Below are 15,038 nucleotides of genomic sequence, written 5' to 3'. Positions count from 1 at the left end.
TCAAAGACAATGTATATTTATATGCTAGACCTAACAATCACAGCTTTTTTTAGATGTTTTTTTCTTTGAAGGCTTTTCCTCTCGGTTGTTTGTACCAGCAGCATTTTTCTGGCTGATACTTAATCCCCTGTGGGATCTCTGACAGGGTCTAATGTCTTCAGATAGATATTCCCATTGTAATCGGCCTGCAGCAGGCGTTCACAGTCTGAACAGAGCAGGAGCCTTCTCCTAATGCCTCCTTCTCCCTCAGGAGACAGGCCACTGTTCTTCTGTCTGATGCTGCCTAAGTGTTGTTTTCTTCTCTTCTCAACCCTGTTAGCATTGAACTCAGAGCCATTTGTTTGTTCGTTTGTCGATAATCCGAGAGCCACAGGCAACAAATACAGTAGCAGAACGCACATGCCTTTACAGTGGAGGATGGGGGAAGGTTAATGGGTATTCTATCTGTCATATACCAAGCCTTATACATTAGTCATTTTGATAGATTCTCAATAATTCTTGCCCAAGCCTAACCGATCAAACGCTGTCTCTCATCAGCAGCATCTCTGTCCATCTCACCTCTTATCTATCAGTATCTCTTTCTTTGCTTTCCTTCATGTCCATTCTATGCATCCGTCTACACAGATGTGCATCTTTTATCTTTCAGTCCCTTATTTTAACCCTCTAAATACCATCCTGCCTCCACTGATTTGCTCAGAAAGGCGCGATACTAAACCCCTCACCCGGGCCAAGCACGTGCGACCTCGAGACGCTCAAGCTAAAAAACAGCAAAGCCCCACTCTGCCCGCCTCGTCCAAACCGGCAGGTGGCACTGCAGCCACAACCAAGCACAGAGACGGTGCTTCTGGGACTAAAAAGACTGCCAAAACCACAGGCAAGACAGGCTCATCCACTCAAGCTAAACCTAACCCAAGGAGCACTAACAACAACACTAGTCGCGGGATTGGTAAGTTCAGCTAGTTTGGGACTGAAGCCAGTTTGCCTGTCAGTGTTCCTGCCTGTCTCCCTGCATGGAAATATGTGTTTGTATCGCTGTTTGAAGGGAATGAAGACTCGCAATAAAGCCGTCCGAACCTGTAAACCATGGCGTCAGGTGTCGGAAGAGTTAGTCAAGTCGAGCTTCTGTCAAGTCGATACAAAATAGTAGCTGTCTCATCCTCTTGATTGTGTCCCTTCCTTATTAGAAGAGATTTGCAGTGGTGTGAGTAACTTTTGAAATGTTTTTGATTTCTGTTTCGGAGAAAGCAGAAGTGAAAATGTGTTTGTCCAGCTCTGTAAATACCCGATACAACTCTGCGTATATGTGTGTGTGTGTGTGTGTGTGTGTGTGTGTGTGTGTGTGTGTGTGTGTGTGTGTGTGTGTGTGTCAGTGAGTGTGACTGAGGTCAGTGTAGCATGGCCTTTTATAAAACGAGCTCCGACAAGCTCATGTAGTTTTGATTGATTGCATGATGTAAGGGCATGATCATCTCTCTTTATCGTGTGTGTGTGTGTGTGTGTGTGTGTGTGTGTGTGTGTGTGTGTGTGTGTGTGTGTGTGTGTGTGTGTGTGTGTGTGTGTGTGTGTGTGTGTGTGTGTGTGTGTGTGTGTGTGTGTGTGTGTGTGTGTGTGTGTGTGTGCGCGCGTTTACTCCTTTGCATGATGGAACTAAGCAGCACACAGCCCAGAGCAGACTGTTGCATGTGATGTTCATGCAGTCTCTTCTGGAGGCTTCTGTATAATTTATTTTGAGTTATTGAGGAAGTGGGACAAAAGTTGTTTTCTTAGTGTTTTAATAACTTGTTAAGTACTGTCCTCTCCTCAGGCTGTGTTTACCAGCACACAAAGACACTTCACAGACATTCAAAGGACTATTTCATTCAATATGACTTTAAGTATTATATATTTAACGCAGGTTTAATGATAGAGAATTATTAGAAATGGTTGTTTTATAACGAAAATATTCTGACCTTTTGTGGGAAAATCAGCAACCAAAAGATGTATTTTTAGATGTTGGTTTTGTCCTTACTCTTCAATATAACTTCTAACAAGACGCTGTCTGGCCATCACTTATTTGCTACAGTGCAAACGTTTGGCAATTTTTTCTCTTGTTCTTGTTCTCTTGTTGGGGAAAAAAAGGAGCATTTATTATGTTTCTTTTTTTCTTCCTTTTTAATAATCAAAACAATATAAACTCTACATTTATAAACACAATGACAATTTTTTTTTAACTGCAAAAAAGATTTCTAAATGTGCTTTAAATTGGACTAAATACTAGTTTAAGACATAGAATATGTATAGATAGGACAGGGTTCACACGTACAGAGGATTGAGAGTTTTTCTTTATGTAACCTGTGTGTCTTCTATTGGAGGAAATTGGAGCATCTGGAGGAAATATTTAATTAATTTAATTAATTAATATTTCTCTCGCTCCTGTTTCTCCTCAGCCAAATCCTCCCATCCAAAGAAGACTGGATTGACAGCAAAAAACAGCCCAGCCTCCACCTCCACCTCCACTTCCACCCTTCGTTCTCGTGCATCTAAGGACGCTTTAGCACAGACTGAGGGAACCGATTCAAGGACGAACCGGAAAGCAAACACTCCCACCTCTTCCTCCGTACCTCACAAGGCGCCCGCAGAGACTTCTAGTCAGCCTGGGGAGTTAAAGTCCTCGCTCCTTTCCTCAGACACCAAGCCTGCCTCATCTAAAGCCTCAGGCAATGACACAGAGGGAGCTCAGGCTGCTTCTCAACCTGCTCCACAGCCTAAATATGTTCCCAATACCTCCACTGCGGGAGAGGAGACCCAGTCTCCCCATATCAACACCGCCACAGAGGACACTTCTTTCACAGTGGGAGGGACGGGCAGCGGCTCACAGGGGGAGAAACGGGGGAAAACGGGAGGGGAGGGTGGAGAGGAAGAGAAGAAGAAAGGAGAAACGGAGTCCGCTGTGGAGAACGGCCCGAGGTAAAAATGTAGTAAGGACATGAGATGTTGGTGAAACATTCCTCATGTCCATTTTCTCTGCATATCATTTTCTTTACACCTAGAGTACATTTATACATAGTAGTCTTACTGTAGTCACTTGATAAAGTCTGAAAATATATATTTTTTTTTAATTCATTGAGTGCAATAATATATTGACATTTACAGATCTCAGGATTTGTCCCATTTCACCAAAAAATATTGTTTTTAAAAAATATATATGTTTATTGAAGCTAAAAATGACATGTGACAATAGACAAGACAGAAAGTACTACATTTGGTTACTTGACATAATTCAAATGACAGGGCAAAACCAACAAAACATGAATAGTTTTAAAGAATACAATGTCGATTATGTGGTGTAAGGTGTGTGTGTGTTAGCGACGCTGCAGGGCAGACTGTTGTGTTAGGTTCCTGTGAGTGTTTGGAGGTGCGAGGAGGAAAAAGAGAATCGAGATAGAGAAGAAGAAGAAGAAAAAGAAGAAGAAGCGAGAAAAAGGAGAAATAAATAGAGAGAGAGAGAGGAATGAATATAGTTGTCCTTGCAGGGATGGTTAATGATGTCTCATGTAACAGCCATTTTTTGATATTTTGTCTCTTTATTTGTATTATTAATTATTAATATTATTATTTATGTTTGAATTCTAAAATGAGAGCTCACACTGTCTTGTCATTGTTTCCTGCAGGTCTGCAAAGCCCCAAGCTGAACGGCCACAGGGCCTCAGCGTGAACACGGAGCAGGCCATGGTGACGGTGATCCCTGATAGGCCGAGAGACAGCACAACTAGCGACTCTGACTCTGACGGACCAATCCTGTACCGTGATGAGGAGGAAGACGAGGAGGAGGACGAGTACACAACCAGTATGGGATTAATTTTGTACTCCTAGAACTTGTATTAGGCTTTGTATGAGGTTTCATTAAGGATATTCTATGGATTTTGTAAACGCTGGCTAAAAACCAGAAGGAACAAGCAGTACTAGGTTTTTATTTACATTTGACACAGACATGCATGTTCCTCAGAGTACACAGAGTCACCAGTTTATTAGGTTCATTAGGCTTTCACACAATCTGAACATTCCAACAAGTAATGCTCTTGAGCACCTGCAGTTTGTGGTTTATATCAAGCTGACCTCTGTTTTAAGGGTCACTTAGGGTTCAGTTAATCTTTGGAACAGAAGAAACAGACCATAATGGCTTTCAGGGTGTCTTGATAGTTGATGCTAAGCATGTCGGTTCTAGAATATCCCAAACAGCGGACATCTTTAGCTATAGGCTGATCTTTTGGACTGTCAGTGTACAAGCCGCCATGACTGCGGTTGCATATCAGTTGTCCATGCAGGTTGTTAAGAAGCCAGTTATTAGATCTTACTGTTGTGTCTTTGTTAAAGGCCCTCTGGCCATGAAGATCCGCCGACGAGACACTCTGAACGTGAAGCTGGGGAACCGTCCGAGCAAGAGAGAGCTTGAGGAGAAAAATATTCTGCCAAGGAGCTCCGAGACTGAGAGACTTGAGCTCCGCCAGCAGATAGGCTCCAAACTAGTCAGGTACACACACACACACACACACACACACACACACACACACACACACACACACACACACACACACACACACGCTCAGAATGAGGCAAAGGTGTGAATTTTTGTAGTAGATACGTGAGGTAACAACAGAGACCGTTAATTTTTTTTGGTGTAGCTGTGGGCGGTGTGATGGTACAAATGATGCACAAAAAAAAAGGAATGCTTTGTCTTCTACGAAATGAAACAGAAAAGCTGGTGGCAAACAGACAACAAGAGAAGCGCGTGAAATACAATAGGATTTAACAAGAGATCCGTGCACTGTGGTAAAACACAAAAGCTTGTAGTCATTTTAAATACGCAGCATTTCTATACGAGATTCGGAATTATTCAATCACCATCATGAAGCAGAACAAGCCGTTTATAGACACAAACCCATTCATTACTCAGCTGATTGGCCCAATCAGAGCAGAGCTGAACAACTAGAATCTTCGAGATCAATATTAAACAAGCATACCATACGTATGTATTAAATATAACATCTGGCCAATTATGAATCATAAGTTACATAAATCAAAAATCTTTAAATTGCATAAAAAGTAGGAAACTAGAGGATTGTAAATAATAGTATTATATAATTTGCCAAAAAGGATTTTTTTGAAATGTTTTTTTCAGGAATAAAGAATGCATATTAATACTAAATGTATATAACAAATCACAAAAATCATCCCAAAAATGATCAGGAAAACTGGTATATAGAAAAACACTAAAAGTACAAAAAATATATATATTAGTCTACCATAACATTTTTTTAGGACTACAGGCAAATTTGTATAAATGTCAAATAAAATCTTCTTGTGGAAAAGTATGTGATCACAGTTTTGTCTTTTCAGGCGCCTGAGCCAAAGACCCAGCACAGAGGAGCTGGAGCAGAGGAACATCCTCAAGCGTAAGTTTCTGAAATACACTAATAACCTGAGTGGTGTTGTGATTTGATTTTCATGATTATCATAATGTTTAGAAACTTAAATAGTAACATCACATATTTTTTATGTAAAATCTAACTGTTTGCATGGAAATGTGTTTACAGTTGCCGCTGCTTTAGTTGCCAAACTGTATTCACTGTATTCACAACAGCATGTTAACAGCGTTGCACAATCTCATATGATACATTTCAGGCATTTGTTCACATGCCAGTGAAAATTGTTCTAACACTGGGTAGAGATATTAAGCACCAAAGAAATATGTATCTCTCAAACTTGCAATTAGGAAGGGACATCTCGTGATACAATTTTATTTAAAGATGGCTTTTGGTTTTGTAATTTCCTGCAGTACAACTACATATATTGTTAAGATCCATATTTTACTAATTACACATTTTTAGTGTTTGGAGATTACAGTTGATAAAACTAGAAACATGGTTCATTATGAATTTCGAAAACGAAAAAAGAAGTTCTGATTTTATTTTCTGTGAATGTGTCCTAATGTTCATTTTTATTCTTCGTAGAAAGAAAGAGTATTGATGGACATAATTGCAACATCAATATTATGTGTCTGTCTAACATTAATATCTGAGCAAGGAGATGGATGTTCCAGGTCTCATTAATCAGATAGTCGGGACAGAAAGATATGAGTTGCATTGTGCACAATACACACATTACAAATAAAAATGAAATAAACCGTCAAATAATATTTGTTTGTCAGGCTACAAAGCAGGTCTGAAATCTCCTGATGGACGGTTTGCTTGATAGCTTTTTGTGCCAATTTTGCATTTCAGAGACTTAAAAGAAGCATTTAAACTTTGAGTATTATAATTTCAAAGTTGTTTTGCTCTTGGCCTAACAAAACCAGTTTCAAACTGCTTTTCATCCTCCTAAAAGTTAAGTAAATATGCTTTATGCTCAGTGTAAAATAAGTGAAAATAGCAGCCTACAATAAACCAGTTTGTATCCAGTGGATACAAAACAGGACGTTAAATTTGAAACTCGATAACAAATATGACAAAATATAAATAGAATTGTTTTATAACTCATAGGTACAACATGACTACAAATGAACTTAAAGATATCTGAACAGTGTTTCTGATCGGGTTCATTCCTCTGTTACTACAGTGGTTCCATAAAAAACTTCACAGTATACGACAGCTATTAAACTGCCAGGATTAACCTTCACCTTTCACAATGGACAGGCGTGTTAATACTTAACTACTTACATAAAGAGGGCTGAAGGCCATGTGTTTACCTTTGAACCCAGATTTTGCAACCAGTTGGTTTTGGACTTCAGTGCTTGGCATCCATCTGGAGGTGTTATTGTTTTTAAGTACCGTGGTTTACAGTGTAACACACAGCCTCAGTCCCTCCGACGTGTACAGCACGAAGACCAAGACGACGCATATTTATTGCGTGACTTTTCATTTAGGAAGAAACTCCGAAAGCAAAAAATTGCTCTGCACAGTTGTTCTGATTATGGGAAAGGAGAGTCAGGTGACTGGTTTCTGTGCTGTGAATCTCAGATGGCTTCTATTTTAGTCTCTGTTGGGACGGCTAGAGGTTGAGGAGTTTAGCAGCATCCCAGGCCAAGTCACCCTCAAGTTGTTTACACAGACATATACACTCTCCGACCACTTTATTAGGTACATCCGACAAGTACCGGGTCTCAGTACTGCCTTAATTCTTCTTGGCATGGATTCAACGAAGTGCTGTAAACAATGCTCAGAGATTTAGGTCCATATCGACATGATAAAACCATGCAGTTGTTGCAGATTTTTCGGCTGCACATCCATGATGCAAGTCTCCTGCATCGTCTGCACACCTTTTTTTGAGTTACTGTTGCCTTTCTATCAGCTCAAACCAATCTGGCCAATCTTCTTTACCATCAACAAGGCAACTTGCCCAGTAAGCAGCAGCTCACTGGGTGTTTTCTCTTTTTTGGACCATTCTCTGTAAACCCAAGATATGGGATTGTGTTGAAATCAGTAGATCAGCAGTTTGTGAACTCAAAGCAGGCCGTCTGGCACCAACTATGCCAAGTTCAAAGTCACATGAATCGAATTTCTTCCCCATTCTGATGATTGGTTTGATCTTCAGCAGATCGTCGTAACCATGTCTACATGCCCAAATGCATTCAGTGAGTGAGTGTGCAGTATATATATTATACATCCATGAGGATGCCACATGAGAGAATGCATTACAGATTCAACTCACATGTTCTTTCTCTTGAAGAAATCAAAGGACATATATTCACACGGCATTTTTTATATGGCGTATCACATTTTGCTGTTATACATAGAAGCAGAAGCTTGTTGCAGACACAGTAGCTGTGAAATAACTCTGTTGGTTTTTCTGCATGCAGAAAAGAATGAAGTAGAGGAGCAAGAAGCCAAGCAAGAGATTAAGAGGAGACTCTCCAGAAAGGTACCGTAAACACCAACTACACACACAGAATAGAGAACAGATAGGAGACAGTGAGTCTATTTTTAGCTGCTAATATGTTTTGCTCCACCTTATGAGTCACGTTAGGAGGCAGAAAAGATGCTTTGTGTGGAAAGATCAGCCCATCTAGTGGACACAGAAGGACGTGAAACTTGTCTTTAAGCTCTAAGATCTTGTGATTAAAGATAACATTTCCTTCCTAGAAACCTTTTAAAATAATAAATACAGGGCACAATAATAAAACGATGCATAAGCATATCCGCTTATACAGTAAGTTAGACTTATAACTTAAGACTAAAAGGAAAAACACTGGGAGGACCATTCTTGAATGTTGATGTTTATAGTCTAATTTCTATTTTGCTGTGTGTGTGTGTTTGTGTGTGTGTGTGTGTGTGTGGTGTGTGTGTGTGTGTGTGTGTGTGTGTGTGTGTGTGTGTGTGTGTGTGTGTGGGTGTGTGTGTGTGTAGCTGAGTGTGAGGCCTACAGTGGCAGAGCTCGTCGCGCGCAGGATTCTGCGTTTTAACGAGTACGTGGAGGTAACGGACGCCAAAGACTATGACCGGCGGGCAGACAAACCCTGGACACGGCTTACTCCTGCTGATAAGGTACGACACTTAATACGCTGCATTGTGAAATCTTGACCATTTGTTTCTTGCTGTTTGACTATTTATCTTCCTTTATTATGTTATCAACGTATCTAGCTGATGCTAGGTGGTTTACATACTTTTAAAATGTGTAACATTGAGTTTTATGCCTGAAAATGCAAGTGAACTGCAGGTGGTAAGGGATGTCAAAGTACACCACATGGCCAACAGTAACCCTGGACATTACACCCACATGTGATTGTTGACTGTGTAATTCCAAAACCTTGATCATTTATCTGATGACATAAAAGCCTCCTCTCTTCTGGGAAGGCTGTAGTTGCACTTGATGAAGTTTCCCTCAGCTTACATTAAGTGAGATGATACACGTGTCGATACAGTTTCTATGTCAAGCCTGCCCTCTGCTGGCTATGATTAGAACTACACAACATAGAGAAACATAGACCTCCTGAAGACTGAACACTCACAAACTTTAATCCGCATCAATCTCAAAGCAAACTGAGTGAAAGAGGAAGAGAACTTCACACTATGAAACACTTTTTTCATGTAAAGTTGGATGAAAACTAACTTTCTGGATACACTAATCAGACAAAAATAAATCTACATAGTCCTAAAGGAACAAAGAACAATGCACAAGTTTGCTGCTAAATTTTGGACTTTCACATTACAACATTACATCATGAATTGTGGTTGGTTCCCTGAAGCAAAATCTGCAGCTACATATTTATGGAAAGTACTCACAAATAGCTCAGAAACTCCAAATATGAGGCCATAGACTGAATGCTATTAGAGTAGAAAACACAGCTGTGTTATCACTGTGTTTAGATTTTGTGTGTGTTTGTGGAAAGGCTTGACTTTGCCTGCTAGTTGCATCTTATGATTTGTGTGTGTGTGTGTGTGTGTGTGTGTGTGTGTGTGTGTGTGTGTGTGTGTGTGTGTGTGTGTGTGTGTGTGTGTGTGTGTGTGTGTGTGTGTGTGTGTGTGTGTGTGTGTGTGTGTGTGTGTGCGTGTGTGTGTGACCCTCAGGCTGCTATCCGTAAGGAGCTGAATGAGTTTAAGAGCCGAGAGATGGAGGTGCACGAAGACAGCAAACAATTCACCAGGTACTCGTGCGGTCGATGATCACCATTTAGTCGACTCTGACCGTAACTCACACATGAGTGATTCATCACCACAAATCCTGCGGTTTATTAGCTCACGTTGATCAATATTTATTTTACCCTGATCCTCCAAAGCCATTACCAGTAACATTAAAGCCATCATCGACACACCTGGGTTGACTCCAGTTTCTTAGCATAGATCTGTTTGACATGGATTCATATTGTATCACAGTTAAAATATGTAATTACAAAAATCTTCACTGATATTAGTTAAAAATGTTAATTTATTTTGCAATTTGAGAAAAAAGTGTAATCTGAACACTATGAACCGTTTAACCATTTATCTGTTTATATTCCTATAAGCCATACTGTGATCCTTATTTTGGCGTTGTACATATTTTAGATTTTGCAGCTTGTTGTTATTGCTATCTGAGACTTTTATTTATGCATGTTTTATATTTGCACTTTCCCACTTTGCATTGCAACTGCTGCACAGCTATTTCCCTCTGGATAGATAACATTTTATCTTATCTTTTGTATTCTATGATAATGATGAAACCAATAGCAGCTTTTATCTTTTCAGCAGTGATACATTCTCAGCACAAAAACACTCCAAAACAACATTACACCAGACAATTTTCATTCTCTAAAGCCTTTGGCTGCTGCTCAAGGAATCTATAAATTCATTTTTGAAGGGCAGCCTTGTCACAAGAGTGTTTTTGTGCCTAGTGAAGATCCATTTTGATTCAAAACGCAGCAGCAGTATGTAATGGAATGCATTACTGAATAATAAAACTGAGTAGATTTTGCTTTGAGTAACTTTTTTTTGGATGTGGTTTAGGGCTGTCTCTTTAAAAAAAAAAATCAAGTTGGAACAAATGAGGGCTAACAACCTATTGCAAACCATGTAATCCTAAACTACAATGTGTGTATGATTCATTTCTAGATATTATATTATATTGTTTATATGTGTGTTGTATTTTCACGCTTGTGTGTTTGTATTTCCAGATTCCATCGGCCCTAAGCGTTCTCACTGCCAGCTGGACGTCAGCACCACAAGCTCTCCGGTCCACAGCTCCCAGCAGTCCCCCCTCCAGACCCTCAGACCCTCCAGACCCTCCAGACCCTCAGTACACAGCTCAGTCCACTTTGCTTTGGGATCCTCTTGCAACTGATGATATGCACTTCTGTCTATAGTGACAGTAACAGGTGTGTCTTAAGGCCTTGGCCATCTATGGACACCAGTGAAACATTTGCACATATCTATAGTCAGACCAGTGATGTGTATAGCGCTCTGAGTAGATTATTTATTGTAGATGGCCAGAACCTGCTGGTTTGTATTATCTTTTGTTTATTTGATGTTTTGATCATAGAGAGACTACACGGAGGAAAGAAAATGGGCAAAATTACCCTCTTAGTATAGTGAATGTGGCTCAGCTGTGCTTATGAGTTTGTGTACTGGCCAAGGTATGCTTGTTATAAACTGCCAAATGTCCATATATGGGCATCCCCCTAGAACAGGAAATGGCAGTGATTGGATGGCTGCGTGTTTGTGTCAGTGCCTATGTCATGTGATCAGAAGGGGAGGAGGGGCAGAGTGTTGAGCGCCCATGTGCCTCTAGGAGTCGGATTTGAAATACTGCAGTTCAGTTCTAGACATATTTAAAGTATATTGCCACTAGAGGGCATTATATCATTAGAGTTATAGTCTGTGAGGAGGAAGACGTGAATGTAGATGAGGAATAATCTGCAAGTGTTGTATTTATTACTGATAAAGCCCCCGGATCGGTGGGCACCTGAGGCTCTTAACAGTGAAGTGCAATAGAAATTTCTAGACAATTGTTGTCCCTCGGCACTCCTGATGATACATGATGATCATGTACCATCATGTAGTGTATCTTCTGTTGAGTTATTAAGTGCAAACCTTTGTTCACAAAGTGCTGGACTTGCTGTTTAGATGATCTACTTTTCAGGCTTTGACTTCAGTTTTTCATTTTAGGCTTTTGGCTGAAGCTCTTATTTGGTGCCAAAGAAAAAGCAAGTATTTGTATGTTGGTCTTCTTATTTGAAAGTGATTTTTTTTGTGTCGGTTTCATAAATGGTGAACAGGCACTGAGAGTTTCCCCACTGAAGCAATCAACAATTCTCTCGAAGAAGTAGAGAAGTACTTCTTTTTTTCCATTTCCTTTAATTTGCTTTTGCAATTTGATCTGCCGGCCCATCATAGATATGCCAGAGTGATTTTCTGACAAGTGGTCCTTTTACATCTTGCCTTAAAATGCACCTTGTGGTATGGATCTGTTTATATCAACGCACAGTTTGATTTCTCATTTAAAGACACCGTTCAACTTTTTGGAAGGTACACAATAACACCTTCTCACCTTACACTTTTTTTGCTGAGTGTTCGGTGAATACCACAGCAGGCTATAAGCCTAGCTTAGCTTAGCTTAGCATTAACACTGGGGGCAGAGGGACACAGCTAGCCTGAGTCTTCACATTTCTTTTTTGTACACATTATACATATTATATAATGTATAATGTTATATCATTAATAGGTGCTGTTTGTGTCATTTGAACAGAGCTAGGCTAGCTGTTTCCCTCTGTTTCCAGTCTTTATGCTAAGCTAAGCTAATCACCTGCTGGTTGTAGCTTCATAAGAAGCGCACAGATATGAGAGTGGTATCTAACTACTGGCCGGAATATGAATGAGAGTATATCCCAAAATGTTGAACTATTCCTTCAATATCAAATGTTAAGCAAAACTAATTTATTGAAATGTGTTATAGTAATCTAAGCAGACAAAAGCGAGGTTATGAAGCAGCACAATGCATTCCTTGGAAATATGTTTAGACTTTGGATTTATGATTTGTTAGCAACGTGGCTGAGGTTGTTTGGTTTTATGGATCTCTACTGTTTACCTTCGGTGCATTTATAGATTTTCTTCTTTGAAGTGCTCAAATACTCAAGATGTATGTTAATGCAAATGTAAAGGGCACCGATTAATAATACTTTGTTTTTGTGTGAATGCCAGAATGTTTAGCTGAAAAAGAAAAGAAAAGTCAGAGGAGAAATGTGGAAGGAAAGATCTGCAGACCGAGAAGCTGACCTTATAACTTGCTCTCAACTATATATAATAAGCTGGGAAAGAATGAAAACAAAACATGGCCCAGATTTTCTTATAAGAATCCCCCTAAAATAAACATCTTTTTCTTCCCAACATATTTGAGATGTTGGCTGAAAAGTGGTTGACATTTTGAGCTTGCTGACGTCAAAAGGCTTGTGTTCACATAATAGACCTCCAACCTCCACAACACTTGTCATTCTTACAAATAAGAACTGAAAAGGATAGATTTATTCTTTCTGCTTCTGAATGTGAATGAGTTTGTAACATGAAATGATGTACAGAGGTGGAAAAGAACCAACAGTATTCATTCACGTCAATGTCTATGTTGCTATATATAATATATATATATATATATATATATATATAATATATATATATATATATATATATATATATATATATATATATATATATATATATAATATATATTGATTATTTTGTACACAGACATGTATATCGAGCATGTGCATACATTGAAATCCATTTTACTACCAATATAATACAATAGAACTTTGATGTGAATGTTTTAAACTCTTGATTTTTTAAATTTTCCCCAGACAATAAGAAAGAAATGAACAGTTCAGAACATGTGTAAGTGCTGTTTCTAGGCAGCGTATTGAGAACAGTATGTTGAATAACTGCCAAGTCTTAACCAAATCTACATGATCCCTAAACAGACCAAGGACAAGCCAATATACGGGAAGATAATGATAATGATATTTTAATTTATATACTGTTCCACCTTCACTTTAACTGAAGTCCGCTGCTGCAATGCAGGAGTTTTTCATGGATGGAGACTCCGTTTAAAAGCAATTTATAATCCTTTCTGGACTTCCCTTTTGATTTATTTCTTCAGATGACTATAGGTCACCTTGCACAAACTATAAAAAACAAACAGGATGTGACTTGAAATTAAATTTGGTTCAGGCACAGTATATAATCCAGATGCATTTTATAAGTAAGTAAACAGGATTCTGATTGATTGCACATAGTGTAAAATGAGCTTCTATAAAGGTGAACATAATGCATCAAAGACTGTAACTTCAGATACACAAATATAAAGTGTAGGTGGAACAGCTTTGATCCCATCTAGCTGAGTAAACATAAATATTCAGCTTGCAAAGACAAGTTAATCTCTAAAGCATTACCGGTACCATTTATTTTACCCGAGCCTATTTAGCATTTATAAGCAGCATATACTTGATGAGTAAATGTTTATGTAGGTGTAAGCAGATAAAAAGACATTTAAAGCAGCTGTAACCAATATTTAGTGGAAGGGGTAGCTCGTAATTATGAACCTACATAATATTATCCGCTGAATCTGCAGCTCCCCTCTGCTTTATGGAGCTTTTTTAGTGAGTTAAGCTCGTTGTTTAACTCTCCGGTCCACAACTTTACTGTTTTGGCTCACTCTCACCGCTCTCATGGCATCATTTCTGCCAAAAAAGATTGCTGTTTTCAAAAAAAAAACTACCTGATCAGTAACAAACAGCAGTCAGACACAGTAAGTGGCTAGCTGGTGGATGCAGTGGGCCATTTAGCAGCTAAAAAGACACTGATATTTCCTTCAGGAGTTGATAGAGACCAAAAACAGAGCTTAAAGAGAATTAATATTATATTTATCTTTGCCAGTTGGGCTCAAACGAGACTCCAAATAAATGACGATTTTACTCCTTTACTGCTGAATTTGTAAATAAGTCAATGTTTGCCATGCCGTTGATAATATGTAAATGAATATAACCTATTCGTTATCGTATATAATGGTGTTTAGTTGACTTGATGACAAGTTTTGAATACATTTATAAATTGTTTTAATCGTCTGAATTATTTCAAATGTGTGCGAATAGCTCACATTTACACAGTCATTAAATACTGTGCTATTAATCATTCTTTATCTGTTTATACAACAATTATGGATGCTAAATCGTAGATGTTATAATTGGTGACAAAGTCCATTAATAAACACTTAAGAATGTCTTTATATTTGCTGAGAACTACATTATAGGTAGTGCGTTTCAAACCTTTTATGAAGTGCTTATAAAGAAATAGAGTCGGGAAAATAAAAGTGTTACCTAATGAGATTACACGCTTTGTGTAAATCCAGATTTAGAGCTTGTTATCTATTTTATTACACAGCTGACTTTCTAATACTGAAACTACTTCACAGGGGAGTCCTGGTCTGGACTGTCATCACATCTATGTCTGTTTTTTTCCCCTGCAACACTGATGCATACATCCATATTGTAGTCCAGAACTAGTTCTAGGTGTTAAGTTATAACCAGTCAGTATTAATCACAA

At 38.8% G+C, this 15,038-nt stretch overlaps 1 protein-coding gene across 3 annotated transcripts in view; it reads left to right on the top strand.

Moving 5' to 3' along the window:
- phactr2 (phosphatase and actin regulator 2) overlaps nt 1–10,731 on the top strand; it is a 36,291-nt gene extending 25,560 nt beyond the window's left edge. For all 3 annotated transcript variants that reach the window (XM_054599688.1, XM_054599690.1, XM_054599689.1), the window contains exons 5-12: nt 2,427–2,946; nt 3,651–3,826; nt 4,354–4,510; nt 5,377–5,432; nt 7,835–7,896; nt 8,382–8,519; nt 9,543–9,619; nt 10,625–10,731. In XM_054599688.1, coding sequence (XP_054455663.1) covers nt 2,427–2,946; nt 3,651–3,826; nt 4,354–4,510; nt 5,377–5,432; nt 7,835–7,896; nt 8,382–8,519; nt 9,543–9,619; nt 10,625–10,640 — 1,202 coding nt within the window. In that variant the 3' untranslated portion in view covers nt 10,641–10,731. The remainder of the gene's footprint in view (nt 1–2,426; nt 2,947–3,650; nt 3,827–4,353; nt 4,511–5,376; nt 5,433–7,834; nt 7,897–8,381; nt 8,520–9,542; nt 9,620–10,624) is intronic.
- Nucleotides 10,732–15,038: the final 4,307 nt, after the last annotated feature.

The sequence above is a fragment of the Anoplopoma fimbria genome, chromosome 6 (genome assembly GCF_027596085.1).
Source record: "Anoplopoma fimbria isolate UVic2021 breed Golden Eagle Sablefish chromosome 6, Afim_UVic_2022, whole genome shotgun sequence".
Lineage (NCBI taxonomy): Eukaryota > Metazoa > Chordata > Actinopteri > Perciformes > Anoplopomatidae > Anoplopoma > Anoplopoma fimbria.
The sequence above is the reverse complement of the archived record's forward strand: the minus strand, read 5'-3'. Positions and strand labels throughout refer to the sequence as shown.